The 15,790-nt window shown below is 43.8% G+C and overlaps 1 protein-coding gene across 2 annotated transcripts in view; it reads right to left on the bottom strand.

The window, feature by feature from the left end:
• Positions 1-14,804, bottom strand: part of SMYD1 (SET and MYND domain containing 1) — a 75,786-nt gene extending 60,982 nt beyond the window's left edge. The window contains exon 1 of one of the 2 annotated variants that reach the window (XM_082258523.1): positions 14,431-14,804. In XM_082258523.1, coding sequence (XP_082114649.1) covers positions 14,431-14,552 — 122 coding nt within the window. In that variant the 5' untranslated portion in view covers positions 14,553-14,804. The remainder of the gene's footprint in view (positions 1-14,430) is intronic. The other variant, XM_082258524.1, reaches the window with a different exon arrangement.
• Between the last annotated feature and the right edge of the window lie 986 nt (positions 14,805-15,790).

Below are 15,790 nucleotides of genomic sequence, written 5' to 3'. Positions count from 1 at the left end.
AATCGGGCCTAGTCTGTGTTTGTACGTGTGAGATACACAGTTTTTTATCCTATTCCGCTATTCAATACACACCCTTTTGGTGTAAAAAACATTAAATTGCGGCATAGTTTGCATATTTGACATTTGCATATATTGTGCCTTGTTGCGCTGTTTTGGGTACTCCACCAACATGGCCAGTGGCAATGACGCCATTCTCAGCTTAACTATCCCACTTCTATGCCTCCTTGAAAAAACAATTTGGGCGATGATGGAAGAGGATGTGGCACAGGATGAGGAGGAGGAGGAGGAGGATGAAGAGGTAACATTTCAAAGGCTTTCAGGGCAGTCATTCGCAAGGGGCTCCGAGGGTGGGTTCCTGCACACACAAACGCCAGGGACACAATTGTCCAGCAGGGGCACAGTTCTGGAGGATGAGGAGGATGAGGAGGAGGAGGAGCTGGAGGAGGAGATGGAACCATGTTCACAGCAGGGTGGCACCCAGGCCAGCTCATGGCCATCACTGGTGCGTGGCTGGGGGGATACAGAGGACACGGACGATACACCTCCCACAGAGGACAGCCTTTCGTCGCCTCTGGGCAGCCTGGCACACATGAGCGATTACATGCTGCAGTGTCTCCACAACGACCGCCGAGTTGCCCACATTCTAACTTGTGCTGATTACTGGGTGGCCACGCTGCTGGATCCCCGTTACAAGGACAACGTACCGTCCTTAATTCACTCACTGGAGCGCGATCGCAAGATGCGCGAGTACAAGCGCACGCTGGTAGACGCCATGCTGCTGGCATTCCCATCTGACAGCGGGGCCACAGTGGAAGCACAAGGCAGAGGAGGAGGAGGAGGAGGTCGCCAACGCAACCAGGGCACCGCCAGCACCTCAGAAGGCAGGGTTAGCATGGCCGAAATGTGGAAAAGCTTTGTCAGCACGCCACAACAAACAGCAGCACCAGCAGCTTAGATGGAACGTCTTAGCAGGAGGCAGCATTTTACCAACATGGTGGAGCAGTATGTGTGCACACGCCTACATGTAGTGAATGACGGGTCTGCCCCCTTCAACTTCTGGGTCTCCAAATTGGGCACATGGCCTGAGCTTGCCCTTTACGCCTTGGAGGTGCTGGCGTGCCCTGCAGCCAGTGTATTATCTGAACGGGTATTTAGCACGGCTGGGGGCGTTATAACAGACAAGCGCAGCCGCCTGTCCAGAGACAATGTGGACAAGCTCACGTTCATTAAAATGAACCAGGCATGGATCCCACGGGACTTTTCCGTACCTTATGCAGAATAGCAATGGATACCGACCTTACCCACCCATTGTTCCATTTTTGCTCTTTCTCACTCTTTTGGGGTGTACCCTCATTTAAAATTTTTGAAAAGAAGCAGTGTTGGCTACCTCGTCCTCCTCCTCAGGGCCAGATTAATGTAGGGGCTATTGGAGCTGCAGCTCCAGGCCCCTACCTTTTATATAGGCCCCGGGTTGGCCATATTCACTGTTACCGCTCTTCTGTCACTTGTAAACACAGAAGTCTGGCTTCTATGCTCGCTTCCCCAGGCAGCACCCTCAGAACCTCCCCACACAGCGTGAAGGCCGGACAAGGAGGGACAGTTGGCGATGCATGGATGTGTTTATGGGCTTCAGAGACAGCATCCCATGTTGAATTAGGCATGCATGGCTGCACCCTTCCTCCTCTGGGTGCATGGCAAGGCACGGCCCTTAAGGCCCTTCAAAATCCTCAGCACCAAGCCCATGATGCTGTTAATCCGGCCCTGGTCCTCCTCCACCGCCGCTTCCACCTACACCGCCCATAGGTGTGCGCAGCCTATTGCATTAAGGTGTGCACCCCAAAGTTGAAATACACATGCATGTGTTTGCCAGCAGGGAGAGTAATGTATCGGGGCCATGTACCTGTAGGCAAGGAGAAATAGAGCAGAGCAGGTCCCAGGGAGATCTTTCCCATCTCCTCACTGGCAATGCTATGTGCCCTAGGTGATTAGGGTGTGCCCAGGCACACCCAGCACACCCTGTGCGCACGCCTATGTCACCGCCACATCCACCACCACCTCAACCTCCCTCCTACTCCATATGGGCCTCGTCCTTCAGAGATGAAGAAGAACATTGTTTTATTTTTCTGTTTTTTTTTGTTGTTTTAAGTTATTTCCCTATCCACATTTGTTTGCAGAGCACTTGCCATGCTCTTAATTACGTTTTGCTGCCATTTGCAGCACTCTAGCCCTTTCCTTTGGTGTTTTAGAGCCATTTTAGTGCCTTAAAGTTCGGGTCCCCATTGACTTCAATGGGGTTCGGTGTCCAGGAAAAGTTCGGTAAAAGTCCGGGACACGGACCCGGACTTTTTTTTAAAGTTCGGCCGAACCCGTCGAACACGGACATCTAGGTGTCCGCTCAACCCTAATTACAAACCATTAACCACTTGCCGACCAGTCACGTTGACTGTACTGCGGAAAAGTGGTTCGTTATCGTCTGGCGACGTAGACCTACGTCACCAGACATTCCCCCCTCTCGGCGGCGGCGCACGCGCCGCCGGAGGCTCGCTCCCGCTGTATTCAGACACAGCGGGAGTCGGGCCAGGGGAGGAGCGGCGGTGATCACCGCCGCTCTTCCCCGATCGTCGGGTAATCGAGTGTGGAGATCCGCCCGCTTGTGTAAACAAAGCGGCGCGGATCTCCTAAGTGACAGACAGGGTCAGATTGCAGGGTTCAGCATAGCTGAACCTGCGATCTGTCCCTGTGTCACTCAGTCACCTCCCCCCACACACGTTAGTAAGCACCAGGCATACATTAACCCCTCCCTCTCAAATAAAAATTAACCCCTTCACTGCCAGTGTCATTTTTACAGTAACAGTGCATATGTATAGCACTGATTACTGTAGTAATGTCACTGGTACCCCCAAAAGTGTCAAAAATGTCAGTCAAGGGTCCGATCTGTCCGCCGCAATGTCGCAAAATAAAATCACAGATCGCCGCCATTACGCGTTAAAAAAAAAAAACAACAAAAAATGACAAAAATCTTTCCCTTTGTTAGTAAACCAATCAAAATACGCTTATTGCGATTTTTTTTACCAAAAATATGTAGCAGAAAACAAATTGGCCTAAAAGGATAAAAAATTTTGATTTTTACATTTTTTGGGGGGGAATTTCATATAAAAAAAATTTGAAAAATATTGTTATTTTTTCAAAATTGTCGCTCTTTTTATTTATAGCGCAAAAAGTAAAAAATCGCACAGGAGATCAAATACCACCAAAAGAAAGCTCTGTTTGTGGGAAAAAAAGGACGTAAATTTATTTTGGGTACGGCGTTGCATGACCGCGCAATTGTCAGTTAAAGTCGCACAGTGCCGAATCACAAAAAGTGGCCTGGAAGTAAGACAGCAAAATCCTCCGGTGGTAAAGTGGTTAAATACAACTTTCACAAGAAAAAACAAATTTAATACATATAATACAGTCAATGCATACCAAATAAACCAACCTCAGCTTATGCCCAGTCGAAGGTCTTTGAAGGCCTATATACTCATGATTAACCGGTTGTATCTGCCACCCAATAAAAGGCCCCCAGCCGCAACTACACCGGCTCAGAGACTATTAACTACTTACGTACTACCAGATACAACCTAATTAATACCCCGATGTTACCACCGTATTGTTAGGAAGGAACACCCATACCTCAGATGGACCCAACCCACAATTTTCCACAATTATTTAACCAGCACTGCCTTCAAAGACCCAATAGACCTCCTGCCTGCTGCTACGACAAGAAAGTAAAAGGACCAAGAATTTGAATGGCAAGCTAACAGCATAAGAACCGAAAACCTACTAACAAATACCCCAGCACCATGAGACAGTAGGAGGCTCACCCAAACCAAAACAAACAAGGGAGGGTGGGTGGCAGAAAACTGTCTGATGTTGTGATGAGCTCTGACCCCTCCTCGTGCCCCCTCCTCTCTACCCAGTACAGGACATACCCTCTGCCTTGAACTCTTCAATATGGTAAACAGAATGCATCATTCTAAATCACCCCACTAATACTCCGCCTCGCTTGCAGGCCCCAGTCATGCTGGCCTTCCTAGTTTCATTCAGCTCCAGGCCATATACTTGATGTATGATACATCGCTGATTGGGCTTGTTTGGAGGAATGGAAATTAGACAGATTAGGGAACCCTAAACTGGCCAAAGACTATAGAATCTAACTGTAGAATCTCCGATATTTACCAAAACTATATAATATAAGGAAAACCTAAACAATTCATTCAGGTGGTATCAAAGCAAGCCAGCCCTTGCACTACATTGTTGATGGAAGATCTATAGGATATTGTATAGTGTCTTAGAGCTAATGTATCGGTGGAATGCACAAACAATCATCCAAAGTGAATGCTTGTGTTTAGGATACTGCCAGGCAGCTCAGCTGCCTATAAGTAGCCAGATTGATATAAACAACCCTGGTTTCTATGGCCAGCTTAAAACAGAAACCCATTTTATTTGTGCATCAGTCTGGCTCCAGCTATTCAGGAGTACATGCTTTTTTTCTGGGCTGGTGTATGGTTTGCATCATCTCCGTGACAGATCACAGCATTTACCAAATGTCACATCTATTTCATGCTCTGTAAGGAAAGCCCGGTAGTTCATTTTTAGCACCCTCTTACACCATCGGCAGTGATTTCAGATAGATTGTAAGCTCTCATGAGCAAAGTCCTCCAAAGCCTCTTAAAATGTTTTGTCTCCCTTATATTGTAAAGCATTGGGCAAACTGTTAGCACAATATAAAATGTGTATAATAATAATATATATATATATATATATATATATATATATATATATATATATATTGTAACAGGAAGTCAGCTAAATCTGGGAATGTAGTCACAGGAAGGAGATACATTTCTACCTGATTTAGAAAGTCCATTAATTAATTTAGGGTGTTGGCTACAGAGCTAGCCAGCAGGAATTTGAAAGGCCTTCACCTGTTCAGAATGAGGGAGTTAAGGCTCTATAATTTGTTCAGAGAAATTCCTATTGTTTGCTGCCTCCAGAAGCTGTGTCCTGAAGCCATGTGGGCTGGGAGCAGGAGGACAGTCAGCGTGTGCCTCCCGACAGGATGTGTGGGCCTGGGAGAAGACCCCCCGGAGTGATGTGTGCCCGGGACGGTAACCAAGGGTGAATACGTCTCAAAGGTGAGAAGACGAACTGTTGATGTGAAAGAAACAAAGGACTGTGTTGCCCTGTGAAGCTATTATAAAAGGACTATTGAGTGTCCGCTGGAGGACAAGGAAGTCTGCCCGACGGTAGGTTGGAGACAGACACCTAGGCAGGCTCCAGTTGTGAGAAGGTAGCCGCCCACAGAGGCAAGGATTTATTTTCTGTTTTATTTTATTTTGGATGTTTTGCTGCATACAGCCTGGTGAAGAAAACACCATTAGAATAAACCATAAACCTGTTGTTTGCAAGCACTTTTGGGCTATTTCTCTGTGAAAACGCACTCCCCAAGGAGTCATCCACGCCTACCACCGAGCTAATCCCTCACATATGGTGGAGGTATGCAGTGGGCATAAGCAGAGATCCCTGCAATGGAGTGCATATGTTTGATGAACTTTGTCTGGTGCATGAGATTGCACAATCTATGTGTGCAGGAGAGAAGATCCTGACAGAAAAAAAAAAAAAAAAAAAAGTGTTTTAAAGAGACAGCGGTCTCAAAATTATTTGATGAACTTTGTTGTGTCTGGTGCAAGTGACTGCACAAACTGTGTGTGCAGGAAAAGAGATCCTGCAAGAGAGAGAAAAACTACATGTGTTGAAGAGACAGTGGTCTGAAAATTGTTTGCTGGACTGTGAAAAATTTGTTTGTGGAGTTATTGAAGATGGGGCGGTCCAAACGCCTGAAAAATGCAAAGATAGATGAAATGAGAGACCGGATTCTATGGATGGAGGGGATGTTGCCGTCTGAACCAGCCCCATCCATGCCTAAAGAGAGTCTACTAAAGAGGAAGGTTGTTGTCCCTAGCAACACTGATGAAACTGCTATGGAGACGCAGTGTGCTCAGATGAAAAGTAAACTCAAAATGGAGGAGATGTTGAAACATCTGATTATATCAAATGCAGCTCAACAGCAAGCAAATGCAGCTCAACAGCAGGCAAATGCGGATTTTCAGCAGAGCTTTGCAGCTCAACAAAAGGCTCATCAAGAGAGCATGGCAGGCTGGAAACAGAGACGCCAGCAGCCAATGGAGGCCATCGGTTTGGAGGAAACCGAGTATGTGTGCAGGGCTGAGTTGGATGCCTTGCAACGGAAAATGGAAGAAAAGGAACAAGCCTTGGAATTGCTTAAAATGGAGCATAGAAACTTGCAGGAAATGAATGAACTACTCAAGTCTCATGTGTTACAGTGGGAAGAATCCACTGCTCTTCTTTTGGTCGAGTTGCAAAAATGTCAAGACACTATAAAGGAGAAAGATACCATCCTCATGGAAAAGGAAATTGAAATTCAGACTTTGCAGAAGCAAAGTATGGCTGATATGTTGGAGTTGCGTAATCAGCTGGAAAAAAGTCTTCAGTCTTTGGGAGCTACAAAAATAGACCTGCAGGAGTCGCAGGAACAGAATGTTGCTCTGGAAGCGACATTGTCTCTCAGCGACAAAGAGAAAAGTGAAAGAGAGGCTAAATTACTGAGTACTGTGTATGAGCTCACTACTTTAAGCAATGTGGTAGATGAATGGCGTGCGGACTGTGAAAGTTGGAAAGGGGAAGCCCAACGTGTCCAGCAGCAGTTAAAGGAGAAAGAAGCCTGTGTGGCAGAATTACATTCTTATTCCCAGATGCTAGCCAATGAGGTGAAGGCTCTTATGCAGGGAAAAGAAGATTGTGAACATAAGAGGGAAAAAGTAGAGGCACAGCTTCTGGAATCGCAAGTCAAGGTGTCAGAAGGTGACCGATTGTGTGCTAAGCTGTCAGAGAAGGCAAACCGACTGCAGGTTGAGTTGGACAATGTTACAAATCAGCTTTCTCAAGCAGACAGCAAATCTAGAGAAATTGCGGAAGATTTTTCTATCTTGGAATCGCAGCTGCAAGACACGCAGGAACTCTTACAGGAAGAGAGGTGTCAAAGGCTGAGTTTTAGCACAAAGCTCAAACAAATGGAAGATGAGAAAAATGGCTTCCTGGAACAATTAAAAGAGGAGGCGGAAGCAAAGAAAAACCTATCAGAGCAAGTCGCAACATTGCAAGCTCAGATAGCGGATATGAAAAAACGCATGGAAGAAAGCGTTGCTTCATTACAGTGTGTTGAAGATGTGAAAAAGAAGTTTGATCAGATGCTTGGTGAAGAGAAGACTGTGTCTGCAAAATATGCAGAAGAACGCGACCGCGCAGAAGCGGAGGCGCGTGATAACGAGAGCAAAGCCCTGTTCTTGGCTCGCTCTTTGGAGGAAGCTCTAGAGTCCAAGGCTGAACTAGAAAGAGTTAACAAGCAGCTATGTACAGAGATGGAACATGTGGTCAGCTACAAGGATGAGGTTGAGAAAAGCGTTCAGGAGCTAGAAAAGTCTAAACGAGCCTTAGAACAGCAAGTAGAAGAGATGAAGATTCCGTTGCAGGAACTGGAAGAGGAATTCCAGGCAACAGAGGATCTGTCCCAAAGAGGGGATAGTGTGCCTGATGCAGTTTTTAAAAGGATCAGTGTTTTGGGGTCTGTCCTGAGTGAGCCTCAGAAATGTGATGACACGTGGCTTGAATCACCCCTTTGGAATAAACCGTTCCTTCAAAAACTTCAAGCATTGGAAAATGTATCATTAGAGCTTCAGCAAACAAAGGAGCTGAGTAAGAAATGTGGTGATTTCTCAGTTCAGGCTGAAAACCTAGTGGAGAAAACTAAGGCTGTTGGTGAAAACGTGAAGCAAATGAATAAGTGCCTTTCAGGGAGTGTTTCCAAAATGGAACTGGTGAAAGACGGGTGGCAGAAGTTTGATCGTGATCTTGAGATGCATTCCATGTGGAATTCAGATAGAGAAAAAGAACTAGGTGACCTTGAGCGGTCAAATAGTTCAGCAGAAAGTGCATTGAAGAAACCTGTAAAAGAATGTGTTGCAGTTCCATGCTTCTTCACTGATGCAGAGAGGAGGTCTATAATGGATACCACCCAGATCGCTGGGTTCAACTGTGTTGTTGCCTTTGACCCCTATGTTGGTGGAAGGAAAGTTGATGATGTTCTGGTTGGCTACTTCTGTGAAGAGTTTGGCAAGAAATATAAACTGAATATCAAATCAAGTAGTAGGCCTTTACTGCGACTCGCTCAGGAGGGCGAAAAGTTTAAGAAGTTGATGAGTGCAAATGCTTCAGATCTGCCTATGAATATGAAATGTTTGAATGATATTGATATCTCTGGGAAAAGGAACAGGGGTCACTTTGAAGAAATGTGTGACAGCCTGTTGTCTCAATTGGAAAATCCTCTGCACAGCATCTTAGAGCAAGCAAAGCTCAAGAAGAAAGATCATTCCCTTTTACAACAAAAAGTCAATGATTGTGTACAGCTGTATGGAGAGGCAACTCAAGTCACAGAGGGATGTCAAGAGTCCCTACTTGGAACAAAGCTTAGTGAAGCAAAGGTTCTCAAAGTTTTGTGGAAAACATTTATGGATTGCAGAGAGAGGCGTCTTAAGAATGTTGAAGACATTAAGACTAGCCCAATTGAGTTGCCTATGGATCACGGTCCTCCATGGTGGATTGGACAGACGGTTATGAGGGACAAGCTGTCTGACATTTATGAGAAAGCTGTCAATGAAGATGACAGAAACGAGAAGGAGCGAAATGATGCCAAAAATGCAGTTGAAGAATGTGTATATGAGATGAGAGACAAACTGTGTGGCATTTATGAGAAATCCGTCAATGAAGATGACAAAACAGTTTCATCCGGAAGCTTGAGGATAATAGGAGGCTTATCAGTGAGTCAGCAGTGCTTGACAAATGCGTGCCTGGAAATCTGTGTCCCAACCCTAGGGTTGAAACAAGAGGGGGGGGTATGTAACAGGAAGTCAGCTAAATCTGGGAATGTAGTCACAGGAAGGAGATACATTTCTACCTGATTTAGAAAGTCCATTAATTAATTTAGGGTGTTGGCTACAGAGCTAGCCAGCAGGAATTTGAAAGGCCTTCACCTGTTCAGAATGAGGGAGTTAAGGCTCTATAATTTGTTCAGAGAAATTCCTATTGTTTGCTGCCTCCAGAAGCTGTGTCCTGAAGCCATGTGGGCTGGGAGCAGGAGGACAGTCAGCGTGTGCCTCCCGACAGGATGTGTGGGCCTGGGAGAAGACCCCCCGGAGTGATGTGTGCCCGGGACGGTAACCAAGGGTGAATACGTCTCAAAGGTGAGAAGACGAACTGTTGATGTGAAAGAAACAAAGGACTGTGTTGCCCTGTGAAGCTATTATAAAAGGACTATTGAGTGTCCGCTGGAGGACAAGGAAGTCTGCCCGACGGTAGGTTGGAGACAGACACCTAGGCAGGTTCCAGTTGTGAGAAGGTAGCCGCCCACAGAGGCAAGGATTTATTTTCTGTTTTATTTTATTTTGGATGTTTTGCTGCATACAGCCTGGTGAAGAAAACACCATTAGAATAAACCATAAACCTGTTGTTTGCAAGCACTTTTGGGCTATTTCTCTGTGAAAACGCACTCCCCAAGGAGTCATCCACGCCTACCACCGAGCTAATCCCTCACAATATATATATATATATATATACACACACATATACACATATATATATATATATATATATATATATATATATATACACAGTATATATATATATATATATATATATATATATATATATGTACAGTAATGGCCAACAATATTGGCACCCCTGCTGATGATGCACCACTTCGCCCAGGAAATTTTTGCAATTACAAACGTTTAGGCATTCTCATCATATTTATTTCTTTTGTTTGTATTGGTATGACACAAAACAAAAGTAGAGAAAGAAAAAGCCAACTTTGACACATTCCACACAAAACTCCAAAAATGGACTGGACAAAATTATTGGCACCCTCAATTTAATATTTGGTAGCACACCCCTTGAAATCAAGGAAATCAATCTTAACCTTCAATGAGTCTCTTACACCCGTCTACTGGAATTTTGGGCCACGCTTCTTTCGCCCACTGTTCCAGGACTTTCAGATTGAAAGGGTTCCTTTTCCCAACTATTGTTTTGAGATCTCTCCACAGGTGCTCTATGGGATTTAAATCTGAACTCATTGCTGGCCAGTTCAGTACTCTCCAGAGCTTTGTCCTAAACCATTTCTGAGTATTTTTTGACGTGTACTTTTTTAGTTTCAAATAGAGAGCAAAGGGATTAGAATGCTTGTCAGTATAGTTGGGTGAAAAGTTTGAGCCGAGCAAAAGTTTGGCTCGAACATGGCCTACTTGTCCGTTCAGCGAACACTTGAATTTGCGGATCGCTCGGTGGGATATTCACCTGCCAAGCGCCCCACAATGCACTGCACACTGTAAGGTGCATTCTAAGCCCTGATTGGGCAAAGCTTTGCCCAAACAGGGCATAATGAATAAGGTTGTTAAGAAGCAGGCCAGGAAGGCAGATGAGTCAACAGCTGTCAACGGGCTTCCCTGCTGACAGCTGAATGAAAAAGAAAAAACATTGCCGGCAATAGAAAAAAGGTGAAAAAAAAAAACCGGCGTGGGGGGTCCCCCCCCCCCCCCCAATCCATACCAGGCCCTTGAGCAGAGGATCCAAGCAGGACAATGCTAGATCTGCTGGTTAGATGAGTATCTGATTTGCAGGCAATGCTGCATACCAGGTAGAAAGGGTTAAAAATTAAGGATAAAGGCAGGGAATGAAGATACTCTTTAAAAGCCTGTAGGTTTTTTGTTTTTTTTCAGTCCCGTTTGGAAGTCAAGTGAGGGGAAATCCTCTGTTAGACAATTGTTACCAAAACAGGTGTACCAATTAAAAGGCTTTCCCTCTATTCCTGTTCTGGTGACAGCTGTAAAGCCTGGATTTCTCATTACCTTCTTTCCTGCTGACATTGGTCACCAGGACAAATGGAGAGGGTGAATCTCATCAGCAAGGACACTGGCAGCAATATAAACCAGGCAGGTGTTTTAATCCCTCACCAGAATATCCAAAACGAAAAAGAAAATTTAAAAAAATTACAAAAAAATGTAAAACAGTACCAGTAATCATTCAATGTTTATTTTTCATCAAATCTTTGAACATTGTTATCATACCCCCTCCATGCAGACACCACACTTGCATCGGAATTATGCTAAAGCAAAGGTTAAAGATAAAATCCATCCCAAGTAGTGCATGAATATTCTGGAGCAATGACATCTACAGCCCCGGCTCACACTGCCGCGACTTGAGAGTTCAAATAAAAAGTCGCGCCCCATTAGCGCAATAGAACTGTTCTAATTGGTGCGACTCAAGTCGCTCCGACTTAGAAAAAGGTTCCTGCACTACTTTGGTGCGACTTCAACATGACTTACATTGACATCTGTTGAAGAAGTCGTATGCAAGCCGCAATGAAGTCGCGCAGAGATGTCGGATTCAAAGTCCCATGACTTTGAAGCCGCAGCAGTGTAACAAAGGACTCAAGGTACCAAAGAAAAGTAATAAAGTATGTCTATAATATAATAAAAAGTGATCGATTTTTTTTTTTTACACACTTCATTTTTTTTTTAACACAATCGAGTCAAATACTCACATATAGTAAAACAACTTAAAGCGGAGCTCCACTCAAAAGGGAAAATTCTGCTCTTCCTCCTCCCCCCCTGCTGAATTTTTTCTTCTTCAAACTGGCTTTTGGCTTTGACAGTTTTTGTGGGCAGGGGGGAGGTTGTTGTAGGAGAACTTCCAGTGGAATCGCCTACGTGATCTGATCGGAAATTTCCCTACAATCCATTACCTTACACCATCCCCCCTTGCCCGCAACCGTCTGGGATATGTCACAGGTCCCAGAGGGTCGCAGGACCATTCGCAAAGCACACAGTTATTATGCTTGCGCCAGGGACCTAAGAATTGGTTAAGAACCGGTTCCGGTGAGGACATAGCTGGATCCTTGGACAGGTAAGTGTCCTTTTATTAAAAGTTTTTACCAAAGGTCGGCAGCTACACTTTTTGGAGCATTTGACTTTAATTTTTGCAGACTTGACTGAAGCTCTGAGGACTACACCACCATGCTCATGTTCCTTAGTTGCCTGTCTATTAATCTAAACAATGAAAACACAATCTCCTAAATGTACATTGTCTACAGCAGCTTTTCTCAACATATTTACCCAAAAGGAAAAATAATGCCTCCTTACATTGGTAGTCAGTGGGAAGTATGCCCTCTTTACAGTGGTGGTCAGAATACCATCCTTACAGACAGCTAAAAAGATCATTGGTGTCATGCTGGTGGCCATAGCTCCAGACTGTCCATTATATTGAGGGAATATCCCTCATTTGGAACAAAGTCCCTCTGTCCCTCATTCTTCCTCATCTGTCCATCATTTTGGTCTGAACTATATAGTTAAATATAAAATAAACGACTTATCCATCAAAAGTGTTTCCCAGTGCTAAACCTTTCATCTAATTTCTAAATTGCTGCATTTGTAAAATTCCAAAAGCCAATATAAAGGAATAGTAGTGGTAAAAAAAAAAAAGCATTTGTGTATTTAACCAATCTTTTTTTTTTTTTTACAATTCTTCTTTAAAGGAGGAGGGGGGGCATGACCGGGGGTGTGTTTTATGCCTACATACTTTTGCTAATAAGTGCCCCTCATTGCCATCTCAGAAAGTTGGGAGGTATGTTGGTGGCTCTACCAGTTGGTATTGTACCTGGATGTTTCTGGCATCATAAGCCAGGAGGTTAATCAGCCACAGCTCAAGGAACCCATAGCAACCTCTGGAGGAACCCTTGAGGTCCACAAAACCCTGGTTGAGAATGGTTGGTCTACAGTAAAATCACAACATTACTAGAAAAACATGAGCAATCAATTCAACAAGTTTTGATAAATATTTGCAACCTCTTGAGATGTTTCCATCTTTTAGAATATTAGACAGACAACATGGGGAACATGAGCATGATGGTTTTGTCCATAAGATGTTTTACTATGTGTGAGTGTTGATGTATTGTGTCCAGTTTTATGACTGTTCAAATCTATCAATTTTTATTACATTGGATGTACTTTATGACTTTTCTTTGGTACCTTGAAAGTCCCTTATCTTTCTTTCCTATATACAGCAGGTAACAAAGAAAGAATTGAAGCTGAGTAAAGCCCCGTACACACGATAAGAAATTCGGAAGGGAAATTTAGTCGGACGACCGATCTGCCGATTTTCGGATTGTTAGTATGGTGCTTTCCACAGCCAACTCCGACTTTTCGGCTGACAAAATCCTGATGTGCAGGCTATAAAATTGTTGTCGTCCGTTATACAACGTCCGTTTTTCGTCTCATTAGTACAGATTTCCATGGAAAAAAATCTTAAGAGCAAGACTAGGCATGCTCAGGGACGAAAGAACACATACAAAACAACCCAACAGATGACATCACTTCTGAAGTAGAATTCTGTCGTACGGGAAAATTCGTATGAAAATAACCTCTTAATTTTCCACATCAGACTAGCATGCCACAAAAAAACGGACGACAGATCGGTCGATAATCTGATCGTGTGTACGGGGCTTAATGCCCCGTACACACGCGTCAATAGTTAGCCGTGAATTTTCAGCCAACGTCCGTTCGGCCATTTTTCGGCTTGTTAGTATGATGCTTCCGACAACCGACACCGACTTTTCGGCTGAAAAAAATCTGGTGTGCAGGCTATAAAATTTTTGTTGGCCGTCACCACAACGGCTGATTTTCCGTCAGTCAGTACAGATTTCGGCAGACAAAAATCTAATGAGCAAGACTGGGCATGCTCAGAGACTAAAGAACACATACAAAGCAATCCAACACATGACATCACTTCTGAAGTAGAATTCGGGAAAATTCGTATGAAAATAACCTCTTCATTTTCCACATCAGACTAGCATGCCACAAAAAAACGGACGACAGATCGGTCAATAATCTGATCGTGTGTACGGGGCTTAAGGCTGGATACACACTATACAACTTTTTTTGGTAGATTTCCTTTAGATTTACCTTGAACTATGTAGTGCAAGGGACTGCCTGATTGCATGCAAATTGAAAGTGTTTAGGTTTGACCACAATATATGATTTTGGTAAATCTAAAGGAAACAATCTAAAGATAATTGTATAATGTGTATCCAGCTTAAGAATAAATAGTAACTCTGCAAGCATTTATGGAATGTCTCGGGACCCTATTTTCTATATCTGTCAGTAAAAGACCTGCGTTTAGAATAGCGGGTGACACCGTGACATTGAACAGAGACATTCTCCAGCGAACGTTTCTGAAACAGATGTAAAAATTGCATAAACTTACTTGTCGAACACTACGGCCGAATAGGCTGTTTCTGCGAAGATCACATCCCCAGCCCAGTTATCCTTGGTGGCTTTTAGCCCTCGCCCCTTAGCTTCGGAGTTGAAAACTTCTACGTTTTCCATGCTTTGCGACCGTCCTAGCCAAGAATCGGACAGCACTGAAGAGAGCCTGGCTGATAATCACAACTTCAGTTCTTAGTCACTTCTGCTATTTCAGCACCTTCACATTCCAGAAGAGCAGTCCTATAAAAGGAACATCGACCACCCCTCCCTCCCAACGCCTGTCCCACCACTTGGGGGTGACTGCTAATGCTAACACTCTACCAGGCTGCTAGATCTGCTACTGAGCTGCTGCAGTGTCTAAGGTTATGTTTGCTCTGCCAAGCTGCACAATGCACACCCACAATGATCTAGTACAATCTTCCACTTAACGCAAGGCTCTGCGAAACAACTTGTCCCTATTTTTAGGAAGCAGTTGCTCTCTGGCTTCAAGTCACAACAGCTGAGAGAGTGTTGGGTAGATGCTGCTCTGCCTCTTTATAGTCTCTCTAGACTTTTAAATGGACTCAGTAATGCTTTTCTTCTTTTTTTTTTTTTTTAAATACCTTAATGTGATTTGATGTGATCAGCTTAAAGACAGCCTATGAGCCATTTTTAACTTTTTGCTTCTTTTTGAGCTCGGACTTGGGTGAACTGATTTTCTTATTTTCCACAATTACAACATTTCTAAACTTTCCATATGTCACCTAGACTTATAGAATTAAAAGGGTTCTTGAGTTCTTATATTTTAGGTTCTGTGATATTTGCACAAATGTTCAGTAAAAACGCACTGAAATCAGAATTAGTGCACACAAATACAACTAAAATCCGGTTCACTAAAGAACGCGGTGCATGGAAACGTACAATCCGTGGACGTTTCCTGCACCACGTTTATATTTCAATATTTCTTTATTAAGATTTTCAAAAATAGTAATACAAAAATAACATGAAAGAGCGATTTTGCTGTGTTTCATATGCATTTTCTGTGCGTTTCTGGTGCATTTTTAGGTTGCCTGCACCTGTGAAAAATAAACATGTGACTCAAAAACACACCAAAAACGCAAATTGTGGTGCGATTTTACCCCGATTTTCATTCATTTCAATGGGAAACCGCACCAAGGATACAGCATGCAGGACTTTTCAAAGCGAACCGCACTCACAGTGCAGTGGTGTGATACGTCCTAAAGGATTTAAAGGGAAAGGTAAGGTAAAAATACAGGAAAAATGTATCAGTGTGAAAGAGGCCTTAAAAAGAGTTCACATGGGTAGCAAAGGGACAGTAAAACATACAGTTGACCCCCATTTTTACTCAGTGGTGTCAC

Source organism: Pelophylax lessonae (genome assembly GCF_965119305.1).
Source record: "Pelophylax lessonae genome assembly, chromosome: 1".
NCBI classification, from domain to species: domain Eukaryota; kingdom Metazoa; phylum Chordata; class Amphibia; order Anura; family Ranidae; genus Pelophylax; species Pelophylax lessonae.
Note: the sequence above shows the minus strand (reverse complement) of the source record. Positions and strands in the feature narration are given on the sequence as shown.